The sequence below is a fragment of the Dipodomys merriami genome, unplaced genomic scaffold (genome assembly GCF_024711535.1).
Source record: "Dipodomys merriami isolate MVZ:Mamm:240054 unplaced genomic scaffold, mDipMer1.0.p SCAF_34, whole genome shotgun sequence".
NCBI lineage: Eukaryota > Metazoa > Chordata > Mammalia > Rodentia > Heteromyidae > Dipodomys > Dipodomys merriami.
Window position 1 is genome coordinate 1,176,114 of NW_027204937.1, and position 22,499 is coordinate 1,198,612.

The 22,499-nt window shown below is 37.9% G+C and overlaps 1 protein-coding gene across 2 annotated transcripts in view; it reads right to left on the reverse strand.

The window, feature by feature from the left end:
• Positions 1–22,499, reverse strand: part of Usp24 (ubiquitin specific peptidase 24) — a 125,390-nt gene that overhangs the window by 32,910 nt on the left and 69,981 nt on the right. For both annotated transcript variants that reach the window (XM_069987136.1, XM_069987134.1), the window contains exons 37-51: positions 19,753–19,823; positions 18,873–19,033; positions 16,602–16,663; positions 14,391–14,582; positions 13,371–13,488; positions 12,631–12,775; positions 8,014–8,133; positions 7,337–7,462; positions 6,197–6,295; positions 5,251–5,333; positions 4,434–4,575; positions 4,121–4,240; positions 2,227–2,447; positions 1,300–1,424; positions 155–296 (exon numbers count right to left, since the gene is read on the reverse strand). In XM_069987136.1, coding sequence (XP_069843237.1) covers positions 155–296; positions 1,300–1,424; positions 2,227–2,447; positions 4,121–4,240; positions 4,434–4,575; positions 5,251–5,333; positions 6,197–6,295; positions 7,337–7,462; positions 8,014–8,133; positions 12,631–12,775; positions 13,371–13,488; positions 14,391–14,582; positions 16,602–16,663; positions 18,873–19,033; positions 19,753–19,823 — 1,927 coding nt within the window. The remainder of the gene's footprint in view (positions 1–154; positions 297–1,299; positions 1,425–2,226; positions 2,448–4,120; positions 4,241–4,433; positions 4,576–5,250; positions 5,334–6,196; positions 6,296–7,336; positions 7,463–8,013; positions 8,134–12,630; positions 12,776–13,370; positions 13,489–14,390; positions 14,583–16,601; positions 16,664–18,872; positions 19,034–19,752; positions 19,824–22,499) is intronic.

The following is a 22,499-nucleotide window of genomic DNA, read 5'->3' on the forward strand; positions in this document are numbered from 1 at the left end:
TGGGAGCATTGAAGGGAAAAAATAAAGACAATTTTTCTTTTTAGAATATTTTTAGAATTTCTCTTTATCTAATGATCTTTAAACCCCAAAGAGTATATCATCAAAGATCACATACTATGAATCATACAGCAATTTATATGGAAGAGAAACTTACAGAGAGAGATCCTCAGCTTCCTGTCTTACAACGCTTACTCGACTTTTCTTTGGCAATACTGGTGAGTTTTGATCAGACACTCTTTGGTAGAAGAGCATATAGGCATTCCAGTATCTTCGACGTACATCAGTATATGGATTTGCTATTTGATAATGACATTAACAAAGAAATCTTTGTAAATAAAAAATATAGACTAAACAAAGGACCTGTATACTCAACAAGCAAATTTATTAAATTTGTTAAATGCAAAATATAAGTACAAGTGGATCGCAGAGGAATACTGTGTAAAATGAAGTGAGGGTACTTGAAGAGTTGCTGAACTGGACCAGATCACTTACTCTGGAGGAGAAACAGAGCACAGTGATGGAGGAGGGGAAGGCAAATACCTTTAGGAGTCTAAATTTAAGCAAAAGGCAAGCAACATTTAAACGTGTGCTGTGGCACAGGATAAGATCATATTGACTTCATTTGATTCTTTTGGCAAAGACAGACAAACCTAGGTGAATACTGGACATGAAACTATTCAGCCCCCACAGGTTACCACCACCAGATGCATGACTGGTGAAACTGGCAAAATCTTAAGAGTGACTTTAGAAATGTCACCAAAAAGATTTTAAAATTAAGCTTTAGAGATGCTAAGATCTCTGCAAAATGGTTTTAATACAAAATGATTTTAAAGTAAGTTCTGATAATACATGCCCTTTCTCATACTATTTTCCCCTGGGGGTGGGGTTGTAGAGGAAAAATCTACCAGGTGATAGATAATACATAATAAACGAAAATTTAAAGCTCAGTACTAGATATGCCTTCTCTAATAATCATACTTTTGTGTAAGTGTAAAGGAAACATAGGCATTTGAGTGGGCAAGTACTTCTGTAAGACTTAAAGCTGAAAGTTTTACTTGGAGTTTTTCTCTGATGTATCTCATCCTCTTTACTGACTATAATGCTCACTACCTAAAAATATTTTTAAAAATACTAACTGTACAAAGAAGTTTCAATTCCATAAGTCAGGTTATGATAATGTATCTTAATCAATGTCACCCCTTCCATTGTTCTCCCCATTTTTAAAAACTTTTGTTAAGTAGCTTGAAGAATAATTTCACTTTTGTGATTCTATAGCTAGAAAAGCATTATTATACTTACTTTGATCATAAACTTTAGGTCTATATTCTCCTCCAAAGCATTCGTACTCCAGAGTCTCATCATTTAGGTCGAATTCTTCTATAACTGTGTCATTAAATTTATACCACTTTCCTTTTCCACAGCCCCTAGATCCCAGAGATTAGACAGATATTTTAAGGTTAAAAAATCCTCATTTCCTACCTTTGTCTCTATGTATTGTCTAAAAATAAAACAGAAAATAGCTAAGAAAAGCATAGCAATGACAATTTTAACTTCTAAAACAGCTTTGCAAATTGAAGGGGCAGAGTTATATATCAAGCTTTAAACATTCAACATAGCAGTTCCTCTGCATCAATGGTAACTTGAGTAGGAGAGAAATGGGAAAAGGGATAGCAGGTAGGCCAGAGAGCAAGTGAGAGATACCTTTAGAAAATAGAATGCTGGTGGCTTATGCCTATAATCTGACGCCAGACTGAGCAGAGAAATTCACTAGACTCTTATCATCAATTAACCAGCAAAAAGCCAAAATGGATATGTGGCTCAAGTTGAGAGTGCCAGTAAAGAGTGAAAAAACTGAAGTTGAACGTGAGTTCAGTAGTTTAGCCTCTAGTGAAGGGCACGTGCGCACACGCGCACACATGCACGCACACACACACAGAGAAACCCAGCTACTTGGGAGATTAAAACTGGGAGGACAACAGTTTAGAGACCAGCCCAGTCAAAGAAGTTTAGAAGACCCCCTACCTCAACCAATAGCTGGGTCTGGTAGTAAATGTCTGTTATCTTAGCTATGCTAGAAAGCCTAAAACAGACTTTGGCCTAGCTGTGTAAATCTCTACCTCAGAACAAAAAATGGCTAGAGGTATGACTCACTGATAAGAATACTTTGCTATCAAGCATGAAGCCTTGCATTCAAACCTTAATATAGAAACAAACAAAAACCCTTACCGCCTGTCTTTAATGAAGGAATAGTAATGACCCGCATGTGCCTGTCCACTGTGTACAATGACACCAACAAGTTCATAATTTTCTGTAAGGGCAACTTTTTTCCGTGGGGAGCCTCCACCACCTTGATCCATATTTCTCCCATTTTCACCAACTTCAGAAGATGAATCCAGGCGAGCCATTCCTGAAACTGTGTAAGGCTCCATGTTTAGCATCCAGGGAAACTACATAAAGGCAAAAGAAGACCATGTTAGTCTTGTTTAGGAACATATTCAGCAAGTGCAGTAAAAGGCTGTATTGTCCTCAGTTAGGCGGGAACTAGCTGCCTCTCCAATTCAAGGACAGTATCTCCAACAGTCTAAGTCTGGACAAATGCAAGTCGCCCTTGGAATACCAATTACAGAGAGCAACTTACACTTCACAGTTATGCTAGGATGTCTTCCAGGATGACCAAGGTCACTGTGGATCTGCCTGTTTCCCTAGCAGCCACTTTTCAAGACCAGGGCTGCAGATTCCTCATTCTGCTGAGACTGGAGTTTGACATGGGCATAAAGACTTGGAAAACAGCAAGGAAAAGTGGGTGTGGGAAGCATATAGGCCATTCTTAAGTCTGCTGCTGGGACAGTCTGGAGACAAGCCCTTAGAACCACCTCTGTTACTCATTTCAATAGTCAAAGTAATGTTCAAAGAACTAGCTCAGATCATCTTGGCAGGTGTTTAATTTCTATTCTAATACTAAATCTTTATTTCCAGACTAAAAATTATCTTAGAAGAAATCAAAGCCCAATCAGCTGGGGGTTTGGGGTAGGGTGGGGTGGTTGAGAGCACAGCTTCCCACAACTAGCTGGGGTCTCTGGTCTGAGACCTGGAGTCCAGTATCTAGGGTGGCAACCTTCTACAACAGAGAGCTACATCAGCTTAGCTGAACCTGCCCTTATCACCAATCTGACAATTCAAGATTTTATGGGGCTTTTGTTTTTTTTTTAATCTTATAAAGGTATTCACTCCATCTGAGATGTTACTTTGTGAAAGTAGTTTTTCCTTTGTGTGTCATGCTAGTCTCTTGCCTATGGCTGATTGTTTTAATTTTGTAACTACTTCCTTACTTTATGATAGAGTAAGGAATTATTAGTTTAATAAATGTAGTATTAATACTTTATTTTTTAATAATTAAAAGATTTTATTGACTTTTATAGATCAAAGGTACTCAAAGGCTTGTTAATGACAAATCCACTATCTCCTAATACTGCAGAAGCAAAAAACAATTTATGAAAATAAACTAAAATTCACCAGAAAAGCACCATTCTTCAAATGGTAGCTTGGACTAGCAAATATTCCCATACCTCAATAATGAAGTAAGCTTTAAGTTTTAAACATGATATGGCTACAGACAATTCTCTACAAATCCTCAGTAAAAAAAATAAAACTTGAATATATACTGTGACCGATTTCATTTCATCCACACAGCCTTCCAATGATTTAATCAGATGACAAAGTGACAAAATACAAAAATATTGTTCTTATAAAAAACTATTTAGAATCCATGTATAGTTTTATGCTAATAAATATAAACATAATCATGTAATTCCTAATAATTAGCCATGCTACCACTTAAACATATTTTCCTTGTATGCTTAAAGTAAGGTAACTTTTTTTCTGACAAGGGCCATCTGGATACTAACATCATTTGCAGGCCATACAAAATTATCAATACAGGCAGATGGCCTTGGAAGTCCATAGGAAACATATACCTTTCTGTCCCAACATGTACCAAACAACTGTGAGGACCTCAGATTGCTTATGGGCTGGGTGTTCCTCACCTGTTTTACATGAACTATATCAAACAAACTACTTTTGTGAGATAAATATGAGAAATTCAGGAAGGAAAACAATTTACCCTGATTTGTTCATCATATTTAATAGAGCGTCCACTCTCCCAGTCAAATCCAAATCTCATTAGGTGAATTACCAACACACTAGGTAAAGACTTAATACAGGTCCTTTTCACTGTTATTCTCTAAAGAAAAAAAAAATTATCTCCATGAAGAAAACATAAGAACAAAGTAATTAATATAAACGCCTCCCCACCCGTGTAAAACAAGTAATGACACAATCTAGGGGAAGCAGCAATCAGAGCTTAGTATTGATTTTTCACCAAGAAACAGTATGAGCAGCAAATTAAATTTTTCTTAAAAGGAAAAATGCAATACCTTTTCTTTGCACTTTTCACAGTAGTATGCATTACTTCCTTCCAGAACTTCTCCTCTAACAAACTGGTCCAAAGAAATTTCCAAACTCTGACAAGAAGTAACTCCTAGATTGAGAGCCATGAAAGCTTCCTCACGCTCATATCTAATTAGGAAATAATATAAAACCCATCAATGTAGAGTTCTTAAAGCTATCATTACACTGAGCTTAGGATACAGAATTTCAAGATCAATAAAATTAGCACATCTCAACACTTTAAAAGTATACTACCAAATAAAAACACCAACTTGTGTGACAATTTAGAATTGCTTAAAATTATAAATATCAACAATTTTTTTTTTTGTTTTTTGTTTTGGGTCCGGTTGTGGGGCCTGAACTCTGGGCCTGGGCGCTGTCCCTCAGCTCTTTAGCTCAAGGCTAGCACTCTACCACTTGAGCCACAGCGCCACTTCCAGCTTTTTTCTTTTTGCTGATGTGGTGCTGAGGAATCGAACCCAGGGCCTCATGCATTCAAGGCAAGTGCTCTACCACTGAGCCACCTTCCCAGCCCAACAAATATTTTCTTAAGTCCACCAAGGAAAAACCCAAGAAATTTAATTTATTAAACATTTATAGATCCACTGAAATATATTTATAAATCTTTTAACAAATAAAAAAATTGTAACATACTAAAATGTTCATGTTAACATGCTTCCCTCTTCCTCTGTACCTATGTAGGGGATAAACCTCAGGGCCTTGCATATGCTGGTCATGTATTCTACCTCAGAGCTAACATTCCAGCCCAATAACACTTCCTGTGTCAATGACATCTTCACTAACCTGTGAGGACAGTCTTTACAGATCTTCTGATCAGAATAGATACCTTGAAAAGTATTCTTAAAGATTTGGTCTCTTCCCATTTTCTGTCAAAATAAAAAATGCAAATTGTAATTAATGCCTCTGGAACTTACAGACTGATTCACAGAGCATTTTAACAGACTGATTCACAGAGCATTTTATTTAGATCTATGCCGAAATAACGATCAAATAACCATCAAAATAAAAAGAATGATTTTGGCGGTTTCAGTTAGGAACCAGTGGAAGGCCAATGACCTATCATCAGATCCAGTACAAACTATCAAATAAATGGAAAAGAGGAAGTTCACTCAGAATCATTAACATAGTATTTTCCATGATTCTGAATCCTCTCTTCTTGTGCCACAATTACAAAGTTAGAAGAAACTCTCAACAATCTTTTCTTTTTGCTCATGACCAGAATGTTACAAGTTTACATTACTTTGAAGACATGAGATACAAAAACTGTGCTACTGATGACAGATCACCAATCAGTGATAGCAGGTAATCTTAGAAGACAGTAACATCATGAAAGTTTGTGGTGTTGCAGAGAAGAGGATTTGGGTCCAAATACCAACACTGACAACTTTTTGATGTGGTCCCCCTACCTCACCTCCCTTGCCAGAGATGCTTTTAGTTCTTTCAACTCACTATAGACAGGAGCATTTCTGAGGCCAGACCACCTCAAGGGACATGCAGCAAGAACAGGAAGGTACAAACAGTCATTACTAGGTGTTATAGACTAGGAATTTATGAACTAATCTATTGATTTTGTATATGTTACATTGTTTATACCAAGAAGAACTGAATCACAGCTGATGTTAAAGGTTTAATGATCACTAATTTCTGATTTGTTAGTTTTTAAGTAACCACAAACCCTAAGGTTCTCATACTATAATTAGGAAGCTGAAGGGAAAGTACAACTTCCTACCTTCAAATATTCGTCCATCTGATCAATAAGACTAGTGAAGAATTCATAAGCATCCTGCTGTTCTCTCACATAAAGTTCTTTGTTCCACATTTTGAATATCTATGTGGTAAGAATTAAATGTTTTAAGGAAAAGCTGCAATTTCTGAACACAACAGACAAAGAATACATGTAAATGTGTTTAAAAACCAAGTTGGGATTAGGATGAAGTGAGACAAATTTGTGTTCAGCCACCTATGCTGTTCAACCAGCAAGTCTCTAAAACCAGAGGTGGATACAGGTTGAGATATCAGGATAAAAACTAAAAGTCTCTCTCTTAGAAATTAACCAAATTCTTGGGAAACTCACAAAGTAGTACATTTTGTGAAATGAAGTGAAGGACTTGGTAGGTTCAGAGGAATCATCTTAACATATATATTTGTGTATGTTCGTCCTGGTACTTAAACTCAGGGCCTGGGTGCTGTCCCTGAACTTATGTGCTCAAGGCTAGCACTCTACCACTTTGAGTCACAGCTGCACTTCTGGCTTTTGGTAGTTAATTGGAGAGGAAAGTCTCATGGGCTTTCCTTCAGGCTGGCTTTGAACCATGATCCTCAGATCTCAGCCCCCTGAGTAGCTAGGTTTATAGGTGTGAGCCATAGGTATGCCTGGCTTGGAACAAAACATTTTTAAAGAGCTAAGATGTGGGTCAGTGGATGGGGTAGGGAGCTAGGAATGTGGCTTAGTGGTAGAGTGGTTGCATAGCATGCACGAAGCCCTGGGTTTGATTCCTCAGTACCACATAAACAGAAAAAGCTGGAAGTGGTGCTGTGGCTCAAGTGGTAGAGTGCTAGCTTTGATCAAAAACAGTTCAGAGACAGTGCCCAGGCCCAGAGTTCAAGTCCCAGGACTGGCCAAAAAAAAAAAAAAGACTCACGAGAAATAGTCAAAACAGATGGCCAAATTTTTACAAATCATGGACTACACTTAACAGTGTAAACATTCGAAACCAAGTATAAATTCTACTCCTAATTCTTATAGGTTTTTAGCAATGAGATTAATCTAGAGTTAGAAAAGATACAAAACCATCATCACTGAGGAAAAATGTAGTCTAACTAAATATTTAACATCTTTAAGTTAATACAAAGTTGCTGGGAGAAGCACCTTCCAGAAGTTCTCAGGTACATAATACTGCAGCTTGCTTTCCATCAAATGCCCGAAGAGTGACTGTACTTGGTAAAATACACTATCATCTGGATTGTCTGTGTCATCATCCACTGAAAGCAGGGACTAAAGAGAAAGAAATGTACTTAGTTAGGTCATTTAATTGCTTCACAGGAAACCCACACATGTACAAAAGGACCTGAGGCTTTCTTAGAATGTTATACTCTATGTGGCTCTGTACATATTTACCTTTGATATTTCCTCACTGGTGGAAGCCTGTTTGATTAGGAAATTCTTGTAATCATACTAGGATCTCTTTAAGAAATGACATACAACATGTGCAATGTTTTCAAAATATTGCCTGTCATGTCACAACTATGACATTATTACAAATCACTAATGACAGAGCCTATATATAAATCATAGTAAATTCATAGGATGTAATGAGAATGACTTTGGAGGTGAAACACATTAAGTCAAGTCTATCTGTTATAAAGGCAGATATAGAAACAGCAGATTTATGAAACTGTGTGACTAAGACCATGTCTATACTCAGAATCTACTAAAAACTTCCTAGTTGACTGAATTAAGCTAAGAAGCAATAAGAAAGAATGGAACAATTTCAGGCAATACACAGATCATCTTTCATATCAAACAAGATGAAGAGAGAAAATCACCTCAGGGAGCCCAGGTTGCATATACAGCTGCTGGAAGACTGCGTTCATATAACAGGTAGCGCCACCATTCCTGAGCCCCACGAAGCCTGAGCTGGATCTGCTATCCACTGGGGGAAGGTACTAGGAAAAGACAAAAACAACAGCAAAGAGATTTAGCACCTCTAACAGACTCCACTGCAGCCATATGTACTGTCTGTGAGGAGAAAAAGGTCCACTCAGATCCATCCAGGATCAGGAAACTCACACTAACAAAGTCAATGAAACTCAATGTTTCTTTTTTGCTCATCAAGTATTTAGCATACAGCAGCTCTGTATTTTTTTGCTCATTTTTGTAATAAGGCATTAAGTCACTTGATTATCACTCAACAAATATTTATTGACACTATGTGCCAATGATTTAGAGAAAACTGAATGTTTGTGGTCTATGGCCAAGGGAATTCAGCCTAGCAGAATTAGATAGAAATTAATTAAGCAGATATACTAAATGCATTTTAAAACCTGAAGATGTGTTGAGGGGGGAGGGGAGGGAAGGCAACATGGTTTTATCAGAGGTTACCACAGAAATCCCGCAGTGGTTAAGAAGGCTTGTATTCATTTCTTCCCTTTTAGAGAAGGCAATATTGTTTTACTAAACTTTTTCTTTTTTTGGTGGTACAGGGGTTTGAACTCATTTATATTTGCTGAACATTCTATCACTTGAGCCACACCTCCAGCCCTTTCTATTCTGGTTATTTTTGAGATGATAAGGTCTTGTATTGCACTCAGGCCAGCATGCACTACAGTCTGCTCTCCACCCTGCTCCCACCCCAGGTAGATGGAATAAAAAGTATATACCCCCTCTGTTCAGTTTTTTCTTTTGAGATGGGGAGAGGAGTCTCAAAAGCTTTTTTCTTTCTTAAATCAGGGTTGAGCCAGGCACTGGTTGTTCACACTTATAATCCTAGTTACTCAGGAGGCTGAGATCTGAGGCTCACAGATTAAAGCCAGCCTGGGCAGGAAAATCTAAGACTTTATTTTTGTCAGTTGTGAGGCTTGAACTTGGGGCCTGGGCGCTGTCACTCAGCTCTTCAACTCAAGGCTAGTGCTCTATCATTTGAGCCACAGCACCATTTCCAGTTTTCTGGTGATTAATTGGAAATAAGAGTCTCATGGATGTTCCTGCCCAAGCTGGCTTTGAACCACAATGCTCAGATCTCAGCCTCCTGCGTAGTTAGGATTACAGGTGTGAGCCACCTGGGTTCCTTGAGACTCTTTCCCCCAATTAACCACCAGAAAAGTGGCGCTATGGCTCAAAATGGTAGAGCTTTTGAGCAAAAGAGTTCAGGGACAGTGCCCAAGCCCCGAGGTTCAAGTTCCATGACTAAAAAAAAATCTGGGTTGTCCTTCCATGTAGCCGAGGTGACAGGTACATGTCACTACTCACTATATCCAGTTTTGACTGAGGTGGGGGTCTTACTGAGTTTTTGCCTGGGCTGGCCTTGAACTGTGATCCCCTTCAATCCCCACCTTCCTAGTAGCTACAATTATAGGCATGAGCTACTGGAGTACTCTCTTGGACCTTTTCTAATAAGTATACACTACTATTTCACTGACAAATATGAAATAATACAGACCCTAGTAGTACTTTTCTGGGTAGAAATATTCTAGAAGGGCTGGGAAGGTGGCTCAGTGGTAGAGCGCTTGCCTTGCATGCCTGAGGCCCTGGGTTCGATTCCTCAGCACCACATAAGCAAAAAGAAAAAAGCCAGAAGTGGTGCTGTGGCTCAAATGGTAGAGCACAAGCCTTGAGCTGAAGAGCTGAGGGATAGCGCCCAGGCCCAGAGTTCAGGCCCCACGACTGGACACCCCCCCCCCAAAAAAAAAGCAATATTCTAGAAAAAGTATTTTGGCTAACATTCAACATGTACTTCTTTCAAGAGGAAGAGGATATTGTAATCAGATATTGAAATGTGATTATGACAGGAGCTTAAATCTCATGCCATGATCATACCTAGCACATCGTGTACTTGCACATCCATGTAATAATGGAGAAGTTCACAAAAATCTCAACACCTTGACTCAAGGAAGGAACTGCTAGATATCATATTGTTTTAATACCAGATATTAACTTAGAGAAGGGTGACAACTAAGAACTACTACTGAAATTTATTTAAAATACAAAGCATAGACAAGAAAGTTACAAGAAAAATTGGTTCATAGTAGCACTAAAAGAGGCATTTTCTCCATTATGCTGGTATAATTTTTTTTCTCTTTTGTATACTTTTCTTTTTTTAACATATGTTTTTTTATTGCAAAGACACTGTATAGAGAGGTTACAGTTACATGAGTAAGGTAATGAGTACATTTCCTATTAAGCATTGTTACCCCCTCCTTTGTTTTTCCCCTATCAACTCCTCCCTACCGCCCCACCCCCAAGTTGTAAAGTTTGTTTTCAACATAGTATCTTGTACATCTCATTGTTACAATGGGTCAACCTGTATCCTTTTTTTTTTGTGTGTGTGTGTGTGTGTGTCGGTAGTGGGGCTTGAACTCTGGGCCTGGGTGCTGTCCCTCAACTCTTCAGCTCAAGGCGAGTGCTCTACCACTTGAGCTACAGCACCACTTCCAGTTTTCTGGTTGTTTATTGGAGATAGGAGTCTCACGGTCTCTCCTGCCCGGGCTGGCTTTGAACCGCGATCCTCAGATCTCAGCCTCCTGAGTAGCTAGGATTATAGGCGTGAGCCACCAGCGCCCGGCTGTATCCTTTTTAAATAAGTTTTTTATTGTGAAAATACTGTACAGAGGAGGTACAGTTACATGAGCAAGGTAAAGAGTACATTTGTTATACAGCATTGTTGCCTCCTCCTTTGTTTTTCCCCTACCATCCCATCCCTCCCACTTCCTCAACTACACGGCCCTACCCCCACCTGCCTAAATTGTCAAGTTCGTTTTTCGACATAGGTCTTGTACATCTCATTGTTGCAATGGGTCAATCTGTATCCCTATTTAAACATTTTGTTATTTCCCTTCCCCTCTCCAAATTATACCAACATCAAAGTGAAAACATGGGGGAGGGACATACAAAACAACAAAAATATCACATGGTACCTTATAAATACATTACAAACAATAGCAAGGAAGAAAAAACCACTGTGTCCCTCTCTTGGGGTTCATTTCGCTTAACATCATCTTATCTGACCTTTTCTGCTTGTCCCAGACATATATTAGTTATTGCAAATAAGGGAAACCATGGGACCTATCAACCTGTATCCTTATTTCATCATTTTGTTATTTCCCTTCCCCTTCCCAAATTAGAAAAAAGTACATATAAGATGCAAGGCACAGGAATCAAATACAGTGAAAACATGCTGGCATAATTTCTGATTTATGAAAATATATGTTCGTATTTTAATGCTTGATGTTCTGCTAATTACATAAAAACATGTAAAGCTAGAGCATAGCATAAAATAAACATCATAAATATGAATAATCAGTTTCCTCAATTATGTGCTCACATATTCTAAGTGCTTACAAATGCCATTTCCTCTGTGTAGGGTACATGTTCTCTTTTCCTTTCCTGACAAACCTGATATCTAGCTCAGGCATCCAAAGGGTAGATCTGACTGCATGACAAAAGAAAAAGCAAAGGTAGTTTTGAAAGTGTCCTCTCACTCCTGGTATTTGAGGGTAAGTGCAACTTATTTCCATCCTGCAAATCCTACCATATCCTAAACTGCTTTGTGGCAACATAGCATTGCTCATATTCTCATGCTGAAATGGAATGAATGACTGCCTTCCCTGCTTCAATTGGTCACTAGTTCTTAATACTCTATATCAAGTTTCATGTTCGCTAAGCTTTCTAAGAAACCATCACTAGGCTGGTGCCACTCTGTGTTATTGGAGCATCTAAGACATAACTTTATTTTACATGGTGTCACATTCTGTGATATGTGTATGGGTCTATCTCTTTTGGTATACACACTAAGATCTGCTTGAGGACTGACATTCTATTTTGAGATCTAAAAGCCTAACATACCTTTGCCCCTGGAAAACTCTATGAATCTTATGCTCTATTACCTGGTATGATGCCCACAAAAAGCTACTCAAAAAATAGCTTATAGAGGGTTGGGCGCTGGTGGCTCATGCCTGTAATCTTAGCTACTCATGAGGCTGAGATCAGAGGATCATAGTGCAAAGCCAGTCCTGGCAGTAAAGTCCATGAGAATGATTATCCCCAATTAACCATCAAAAATCCCTAAGTGGAGAGCAGAGGCTCAAAGTGATAGAGTGCTAGCCTTAAGCAAACTGCTGAAGCATAGTGCCAAGGCCCTGAGTTCAAGCCACAGGACACTCTCTCTCTCACTCTCTCTCACACACACTCACACACACATACATACACACGTTAGAGTGCTATTTGTTACTGAGAGTAACTACTACCAACATGAAATTGCCTCTCTTCTTTAAAAGCATCCATTTCATAATATACTACAGTATAAATTGGTGATAAAATGTTAATAGCTATTTTAACACCAGTGAACATAGCATGCAGTAGACTCTGTGTTCAGAAAAATGCAGTCTTAAAATGGTTTAAAGGACCATTCTAAAAAAATTAGGTGCAATATGGCTTAGAAAACTTACATCAAACTCCTTTGTAAGAGCAGGGTCAGGCTGATGATGCATAGAAAGCAGTTCTTTTGTAATAATTTGAAGGTTTGAAGGGGAACTGTCTGCCAACATCACGAGGACTTCATAAGCTGCCAATCGACTATTCACTGTACTACACCTACAAGTAAGACACAAGCCAATTTCAACACTAAATCAACATTGAGCCACTTTCCCAGTGGGGCCCTCTCACCATCTTTCTTTTTGCTTTAGTCATTTTTTAGATGGAGTATCGCAGTTTTGCTTAGGGCTACCTTCAAATAACGATCCTTCTCCCTATGCCTCTTGTATAGTTTAAATTTCTGCCCTGAGTCACCATGCTGACCTTACTGGTTGGGTTAGTGCCTCATGAACTTTTAGCCCAGACTATCCTCCCAATTTCCATCCCTTGAGTAGCTGGAATCACAGGCATGTGCCACTCTATCCAGCTAGACATAATTATTACAACACGTTTCCCTTGGAATTTGTTTATGTCCAAGTTAACCACATTATTTGGTTTTCCATTAGATGATGGTATACTTTCTCCATGCTTACTATGTGTAAGGTGGGCTTCACACTAAGCCCTTTGCATGCATTTCTTTACATAGCACATACTATTTTCCAGGACACAGATAACTTAAGATGAGAGAAAAACTCCAAGTTAGAAAAATCATTTTGGACTAAAATTTTGAATTAGAATTTTTACCAAAACTGAACACAACGTGCATTTTCCATACTTTGGATGAAAATCCTGTTGACTGATGGCGGCACTGCCAGCTGAAGAATGACTATTTAAGATGATTCTAGAAGCTCGGAAAAGGAAGTCATCTAGCAATGGTTTAATGAGTGAAGAACCTGGAATAAATCATAAGATTCAAGTTGAAAATAAGCACAGATTTTAATACAAAGATCCTATCTTGCTTTCCTAATAGAGAAGCAAAGGCCAGCCAAAGAGCAGTGTGTCTAGTTTAAGAGAACATTGATTTTGAGTGTATTACTGTACTACCCCATTCTGTGTGGAGGATAGGATAGAAAGGTGAACAAAGGAAGGTGCCTTCCTTATTTATAAGCCTGTGATACAACAAAAGGAACCAAGCTCTCACCCTGAAAGCATCAAGGCCAAGTACACTATAAGGCAGAATGGATTAGAGAATACATACAATGGTTTATGGAACTTAATAGCATTGTGTTTTTCAGTCAAAATGATTTTTCTTCCTTTCTTGTTAAGAATCATTTTTTTCTATATATACCCTATAGCTAAACAATATTCTGTAGAATTTAGTTGTGTTATAAAAGGGATATTTAAACTTTTGGTTTGTTTCCTAAATTTACAATATTGGACATATGTTTCCAGATCATATGTAATCATATGTGCTTCTTCTCGAATCCCTTATGTACATCACCACTAGGAAAATGGTGGCTGAAGGAGCCACTACCCCCCAAGATGAGAATCATCCTTAAAAGAATTAAGATACATAATGTAATAGATTGTACATTATGAAGCATATAAGGCAAAAAGAGACCTACTTGGATTAAAATGTTACATGACTCAGCTGTCTTGAATACTGTAATTTTCTCTATGTAACTTAAGGACATAAATAGTTTGCAAAGCCAATCAAATTGCAGACAACTTCCTACTCTTAGAGTCGATTTTTCATGGAACATCTAGCAATATTCTTATTGTTCTAGTTATATTCCATTCTGTGGCAATCACTGAGGACCAAGGTATTCTCAGGAGAAGATGAAACAATAATTACCAAGCATTTCCTTTTCTGCTCCACAGAGTGAAAGGAGGGTCTTAATAAGCCGCAAGTGACCTGCCAATAAGATGTTGTCTGCTTCACTGGTCTCACATTCTGCTGTGCGATTAGGTTCAAAGTTATCCAGCCACATAATTTCATCTTCCAGCATGGTGGCTGGGCTGATTCGTAACTGCTCCATTTCTGAAGCTAAGAAGGAAAAACTTCATTACAAAGAAACAACTTAAAATGAGCCAGGTCAGTCCCAATTTTTCACTTTACAGACTCAAAAACTTATCATTCATAAACAATTATGCACATGGACTGTGAAGGCATAAACTAAACCCTGTTAATTGCCTCTCAGCACAGACTGATATGCTGCTGCAAGAGAATGGTATTGGATGAAGGAGATAATTCTTGCTCTGAAGAAGTGCCTGATGAGGAAACAAACTCTTCTGGAGAAGAGTGGAAGGCTAGGAGGAGAACCAAAGCTCTTCCAGTGGTTCCTAAACCAATCAGGTTGAAGCTCTGCAAAGGAGAAAGAGATCAACAGCAGGGCAACAAAGGCAGTTTCTAAATAATGGGTCAAATTCCTGAGAACTATTCTTTTTTTTATGGTAAGTAGCTCACTCTCTGAGAAATAAAAGGACTTACAGCAAAATTCCATAATAGAATTTGGATTAGAGAGCAGAGAAAGAGTGATTATACTCTACTTTCAGTGCATCAAAGAGAGGAAAGCAGTTCTTACAGGGGAAGAGAAGGAAGTGATACTATACATTCAGACAGAGCTGGTCCAGTGGCAGATAGGAACCTACTCTCTTCTAGTTCCTCACACTGTAACTTTGCTTACTCATTTATGTAACAAGGCTAATACATATCACAGGGTACTCTGCATCCAATGTCTCATATTAGCACTGCTTTAAGAAAATACATGAAATTGGCAAGATATATTAAAAGGATATTGTTTCAAGTATATTAAAAGATATTAAGCTGGGCATCAAGCTACTTAGAAGGCTGACATCTGAGGATTCTAGTCCAAAGCTAGCAGGTGCAGGAAAGTTCATGAAACTCTTATCTCTAATTAACTACCAAAAAGCTGGAAGTGCAATTCTGACTCAAGTGGCAGAGTGCTAGCCTTGAGCAGAAAAGCTTAGAGACAGAGACCAGGCCCTGAATTCAAGCCCCAGAACCAGCAACAAAAGCAAAGCAAATCAAAGCAAAGCAAAAAAAAAAAAAAAATAAAAATTAATTCTCTCTAGTCTCTAAGACCTTGTTTAGCTGCATCCTCATTTATCACTCAAAAATACAGGAAAGGTGTACATTAGGAACTTTTTTATTTGGAAATTGCTCTTGAGACACAACTCTACTTCCTGCTTTTTCTGTGACTAATTGGAGGTAAGAGTCTCACAACCTTTCCTGCCTCGGCTGGCTTTGAACCTGATTCTCAGATCTCAGTTTCCTGAGTAGCTAGGATTACAGGTGTGAACCACGGCTGCCTGGCTATTTTACTTATTTCTTGGAGGTTGAATCAAATTCTTGTGTAAAGAGTAGAGAATAAACTGACAAAACTGTTTAACAACTAAAATTTCCCCACAGTAGTTAACTGTTTCCAATATATACTTGGCAATACAGGCAATTAAGCATCTCAACACTGACAACTAATTCCCCACCATGATTCTCTGTAAATCACGATTATGAATTTCCATCACCATAAACACACCTCAGCATGTTTCTTCCCCCTTCTTCTAGTGGTGTACCTTTTAAACTGTCAGAATATATTACATGTTGTAATAGTTCTGCGTGAGTATCACTAAGATAGAAACCTTTGACAATTTTTAAGTTTAACAAATCTCAACACACTAATAGTTGAAAATGATTAAGTATACAATTGAAGAGAAGCTCATTGCTACATGGGCATAAATTACATTTTCTTTTTTTAATTATTTTTTTTTATTAGTAGAGAAGCTTCATTGTGTTTTACACATGTAAACACACATCCTGATCAACACCACCCCTCTCTTACTCTCCCTATCCTAGTTCCCCTTAAAATAACTTCACAGGTTATTTCATTATTCTGTTCTCATATATGCTATTCAAGAAAACAAAACCAAACTTTAAACAATATCTATAATCTTATTTACATCTAAGATAAGTAAATTATATTAGAAATGCATGTGTGGCTTTCTCTTCTATTTACCCCAACCCAATCAAAGTTAGACATTTACTTACTTGTCAGATCATCTAATAACTGGCACCTCAAATCAAAATACTCCATACATTGAGACAACAGTCTAAAAACAGATAGTTTTCAGTTAGTAAAAGAGACTGATTTGAAAATAAAAAGCATTTTTCTCATTTAAAAAAAAGCAGAAACAGCAAGATAATTTTCCTATGCATGAAGTAACTTACACTGATTTAAGTTCTATTATTTTAGCATGGAACATATTGGAGATTTTGTTAACATACAAGTATGGCAATAATGTTGTAAAGAGGGAAAAAAATCTATCACATTTTACTTTGTATAAATATAACAACATTTATTTTCACTGTAGCAGTCATCAACTATTCCATATATAATACTGTACAGCATTTTTCTTTCTTCTGTACAATGAGTCCATTTCATTATGACATAGTTGATTCTTCATCACTCTTCATATTCATTGGTTAAATCAGTTCTCTGTTCATTTCTAAGACTCCATCTATTCATTTAGAAATATTTAATTACACAATTCACTAAGTACCTGAGAGGTTAAGAATGCCCTTGCACTAGCACTACCCTTTGTCTCTATCATTAACCCTTTGGATGAACTTAGATTCTATTTTGGAAAAGAATATTTAAGAATAACACCGATTCCATACATGTAATGTACCGATTCCACTCATTCGTTCACTTAAGTATCAACAATTCCTAGTAGGCACCTACCTAATTCCTAGAACTGTTTTAAGGCAATACTGAACAACCAAAGAACAAGGGAGAAAAGGCAGTAAATAAAAAATACTAAGTAGTATAAAGCAGAGTAAGATGAGAAAGTGGGGAATTATATTACTGGAATTAGTGGTTCAGGGCATAAGTTTTAGAATGAGATAAGATACTGGTTTCTACTAGTTACAGCTAGTGTCTATGGTCACTTTTAATCCACTTCTCTGAAGTTTTCTAAGTACTAAAATGACTGTTACATACTAGAAAGAAATGTTTCTATACACAGAGAAGACATACAGTCTCCATCATGAACTAATGATGAAATCACATAATGAACCAAACATTATGTTTATAAAAAATGGAGATAATAAAATGGACAAACTCATTTGGCCATTCTGAAGGTCAAAGATGAAATGCAGCTAAACATTGGTAGCACAGGTCCATAACCCTAGATATTCAGAAGGCTAAGATCTGGAAGACTGGTTTGAACCCAGCTGAGGCAGAAAATTCTGTAAGACTCCCATCTCCAAAAAACAGGAATAAAGGTATGTTTCAAGTGTTGGAGTGGTAACCATGAGCAAATCAAATAAGCATAAGGCCCCGAAGTTGAAATATCAAAAAATAATAATATGAGACATGATTTTCAAAATTGTAACAAAATATAATTTTATATTTCATTTTATATGGTATTAAGCAGTTCTACAATTCAATATTCTTTTACAGGAGTTTTTAAATATGCTAAAAAAATCTCATCTAATATTTTTTGTTCTTGTCTCTAAGTTCAGAGGATCTGTAGTTAAATCAAATTCTTAAGTTAGCTGTATTTAATAAACTATATTATAAAAAAGAATAAACTTATTAACTTAAATTTAAAAAATAAACACACACAAAAATCCAGCTCCAACATTTCTACTAAAGAATCATTTGTCTCAAGTTGGGTGCTGGTGGCTCACCAGCTCAGGAAGCTGAGATCTGAGATCTGAGGATCATGGTTTGAAGCCAACTCAGGCAAAAAAAGTCCCTGTGATTGTATCTCCAAATCAACCAGAAAAATAGCTGGGCTATAGGCATGGCTCAAGGGGTAGACCACCAGCCAAGCAAGTGCAATACCTTAAGTTTACATACAGAGAGAGGGGTAAATCACTGTTTTTGCCAAATAAAAGCATCATTTATGGCTGGGAATGTGGCTTAGTACTAGAATGCTTGCATAGCATACATGAAGCCTTGGGTTCAATTCCTGAGTACCACATAAACAGAAAATGCCAGAAGTGGTAGAGCACTACTCTAGAGCACAGACAGGTTCTGGGACAGAGGCCAGGCCCTGAGTTCAAGCAGCAGAATGGGCAAAAAACAAAACAAAACAAAAAACCAGAACGCCATTTATGTAGGAAAATCTACTGCAGGCCAAATTCTGATAAACTATAAAACACCTGTACATTTTAGTTAAAATTTTTAACATTTTGTAAGTATGGTATTTTCTAATAAATCAAAAGTCTGGACCTCTCTATTTATACATTTGAAAAGTTAACACTGAAGTTCACAAATCCTTTGTGTAAAATAAACTCTTCTGTCTTACATACCTCTGATTGACTCCTCTCATAATACTAGTTGGGGACCAGAGAGGCAGCTGAGCTGTAAGAATGACACCCAAAAGGAACTGATTTGGCTTCTGCACATCTGGATGGGTTGAAGTGTCTGTCTGACTCAGAGTGTACAGTTGGTCACAGGCAACACGACGGATCTAAAATTGTTAGTGGCAAAGGACACATGTTATTAGCATTTAAAAGCTACTTCCTCACTCCATACTACTGATTCATTCAAGTTATTCAACGATATTAGAAAGGTATGAATGCTTCAGTTTTTAATGGACAACATCAACCAAATAAATGGGTAAGAAGTGTGGACTGAGGGAGTGTGGCTCAAATGGCAGAGTGCTTGCTTACTATGTTGAAAGACATGGGTTCAATCCCCATTATAGCTCCACCAACAAAAACCAATTGTGGTCTGTGAGCTGATTTCCCAAATTATTCTACTAGTCTATATTAGACAATAGGTTTATAACTTAATAAAAACCAAAGTTTAAAAAAAAACATCTCTTTAAGTGTTAAAAAGTTCTTGTTCAGGACAGTAAGAAAGATGGTTTGAAGTTGTTCTTTTCACATTTAGACCATGTTGATGTCCTTCCAAGTTTTGGACACTCAACATAGGCTATAACATTTTGACTGCAATAAACCTCAATTTTCTTTTAACAACAGTCTTGTAAGTTTTCTTGGGATATGCAGGAGGCAGCAAAAGGGAGGACAACATAGTTCAGTCACTTTTTCTTCATAGTGGTTGGTGGCCATGAAGTCATGGCATCTACCAGAGTCCACAAAGGAACAAGTCCACAGGTGATTTTTGTAAGCAAAACAACTGTCCACCCCTGCCCCCCCCAACCCCCCCCAATAAAAAACCCCTTACCTCAGCACTTGCTGATCCGAGCAGAATGTCAATGATAAAATCAGCAACACAGGGCAAGTTATAGAAAGATGCTAATAATAAGAAAAAGGAGAATTAAGGAGGAAAAATAAATTAAGTAATGAATTTTGAAATTTATGAGTTATTTCTATAAGCTCTACTTAGGTAGAACTCTAGCCCTTCTTTCTACGTAGAATCAAATCCAGGACTTTCTTTATCTGGGCCACACTGTCTGCTTATCCCATGGAATTTTAAGGTTGCTCCAGAGGAGGAGCCATGTCTCCATTATTACCTTTGTATTGTACATGTTAGCACAACACTTGCACATACCAGTTACAGAATAAATTGTCTTGACAAACTATCAATACTTCTCTTTTGTTTTGGTCTGAGATTTGAACACTTGATCTGACATGCTTGCTCATTTGTTGATGTTCTACCATCTGAGCCAGCCTTCAATACCTATCAATACTTCTAACCACAAAATATATACTAACATATACTTACAAATGATATAAGATAAAAGCACAGAGCAAAGTTAAAACTTGTAAAGATAGATGAAAATTACTTCTAGGTAAATCAAAGAGTATGGTCATTTCATAACATCATACTTTTTTCATTTTGATGCCTATGCTAGGGCTTGAACTCAGGGACTTGGAGCTGTCCCTGAACTTGTCTGTTCAAGGCTAGTACTCTACCATTTGAGTCACAGTAAAGGTAAAAGTGTCATGATCCTCAAAATCTTAAGCCTCTTGAGTAGTTAAGACTACAGACATGAGCCACCAGTGCCTGACAGGTTATGCTTTTCATACACAAACTGCCAAGACCATTCTTGTTCAGAGAAAATCCTTTCAGATATGATTTTGTTTCATAAATGTCTAGCTGAGCTGGGTGCTGGTGGCTCACACCTGAAATCCTAGCTACTCAGAAGGCTGCAATCTGAGGACTGCAGTTCAAAGCCAACCCAGGTAGGAAAGTCTGTGAGACATTTAGCTCCAATAAACCACCAGAAAAGCGGAAGTGGTGCTATGGCTCAAGTTGTAGAGCAATAGCCTTGAGCTGAAGAGCTGAGGGACTGTGCCCCGGCCGAGTTCAAGCCCCATGACTGACCAAAAAAAAAAAAAAAAAAAAAAGTCTAGCTGCTTCTGTTTATCTTTGTTATTTTTACATTTGGTTTATATAGTAGAATGGAATGGCTGTTCTAAAACACATCATGATCACCGATTCTACATAACTGGAAGTTGGAAGTTGGAAGTTAACAGCTAAGAATGAGGCTCTTTTAGGTAGAACTTCTAAAATGTTAATCCTGGCTACTTACTTATTAAGGACCTATTACATATCAGGCAGTGTTTGGGTACTGGGGAGATTCAGTAGGGAACTGGACAAACAGAAGTCTCTGTCTTTGTAATAGCTTAAAATCTAGATGCAGAGGGGATGATAACAATAACATGATAAATGAGTGAATTATATTCTATGTCATAAAGAGAAAATGATGTAATAAAGGAAGAGACTTGAGCAAAACTAGGTCAAAGGGAAGGTTGTATATTCTTTCTGGAGTTGGTCAGGGAACTGTCTTACCATGATTTATAAGCAAAGCTTTGCAGGAGATGAGGAAGAAAAGGGCTCTGAGGATGGGGAAAGAAAATACCAAAATGAGCGAACAGCCAGTATAAAGGCCCTGAGACAAAAATGTGCTTTGGGTGTTGGGGAATAGCAAAGAGTCCATTATTGAGGGGAAGAAGGAAGGGAAAGCACAGCATTTCTGGAGGATTACACTGAGTGGGGCCCTTAGGCTTTAATGAAGATTTGGTTGTTAGTCTGGGTGAACTGAGAAGCCTAGGAAATTTTCTGAGAGAAGGGACCCAATCTGGCTTCATGTTAGACAGTCCTCTCTGCTTCCTGTGTTCAGAATAAACTGCGTGGACAGGGCAGAAACACTACTTAGGGTACTACTGCTGCAATCCTACAAAGACTGCTTGTTGGCTTTAAGCACTAACAGGGGAAGTATGGAAGAACACCAAGCATGAGAATCTAGATAGCGCTAGGAGGAGGATGTACTGACAGCTCAGAAAAAAAGGTGGGAATAAAGCCATCAAGTGTTACTCCAAGGCTGGCAGCCACAGTACATGAAGGGGGTAGGGAGAAAATGCCTTTACTTTGGGAAGTCTCTTTAGTGAGAAAGGTAAGATGAGGAGTTCAGTTCAGATATCTACTAGATCTCTGGGTAGTCTAGGGACTGTTTAGGTCATAGAATCACACAAGGATGCAGACTATCATGTGTCAGCACCCAGATGGAATTAAAGACTGAAACAGGAGGGGAACACCATGACAGTGAGCACAAATGATGAGGGACTGAACTCTGATTACTATAATGTTAAAGGTTAATATCAGCCTTGCTTTCCCAAAGCCAACAATAAAAATAAAAAGGCTAATCTTAATGTTCAGTGTTAGTTTTGGGGTTGCTTTTTTTTGGTGGTACCAGGGTCTGAACTCACGGCTTCGGCCTTGCTCAGCTGACACGCTATCACTTGAACTATGTATGCCTCCAACCCTGATTTTTGTGTTAGATATTCTGAAGATGGAGTCTTGCTAATTTTCTTCCTGGGCCAATTTCAAACTACAATCTTCCAGATCTTATCCTACCAAACAGCTAGGGTCATAAGCATGAGCCATCGGCATCTTGCCAAGTTTCATAGTTCTTAATTATCAGGAATTGATAATTGAGTCATTATCAGGAATTGATGTATAATTCT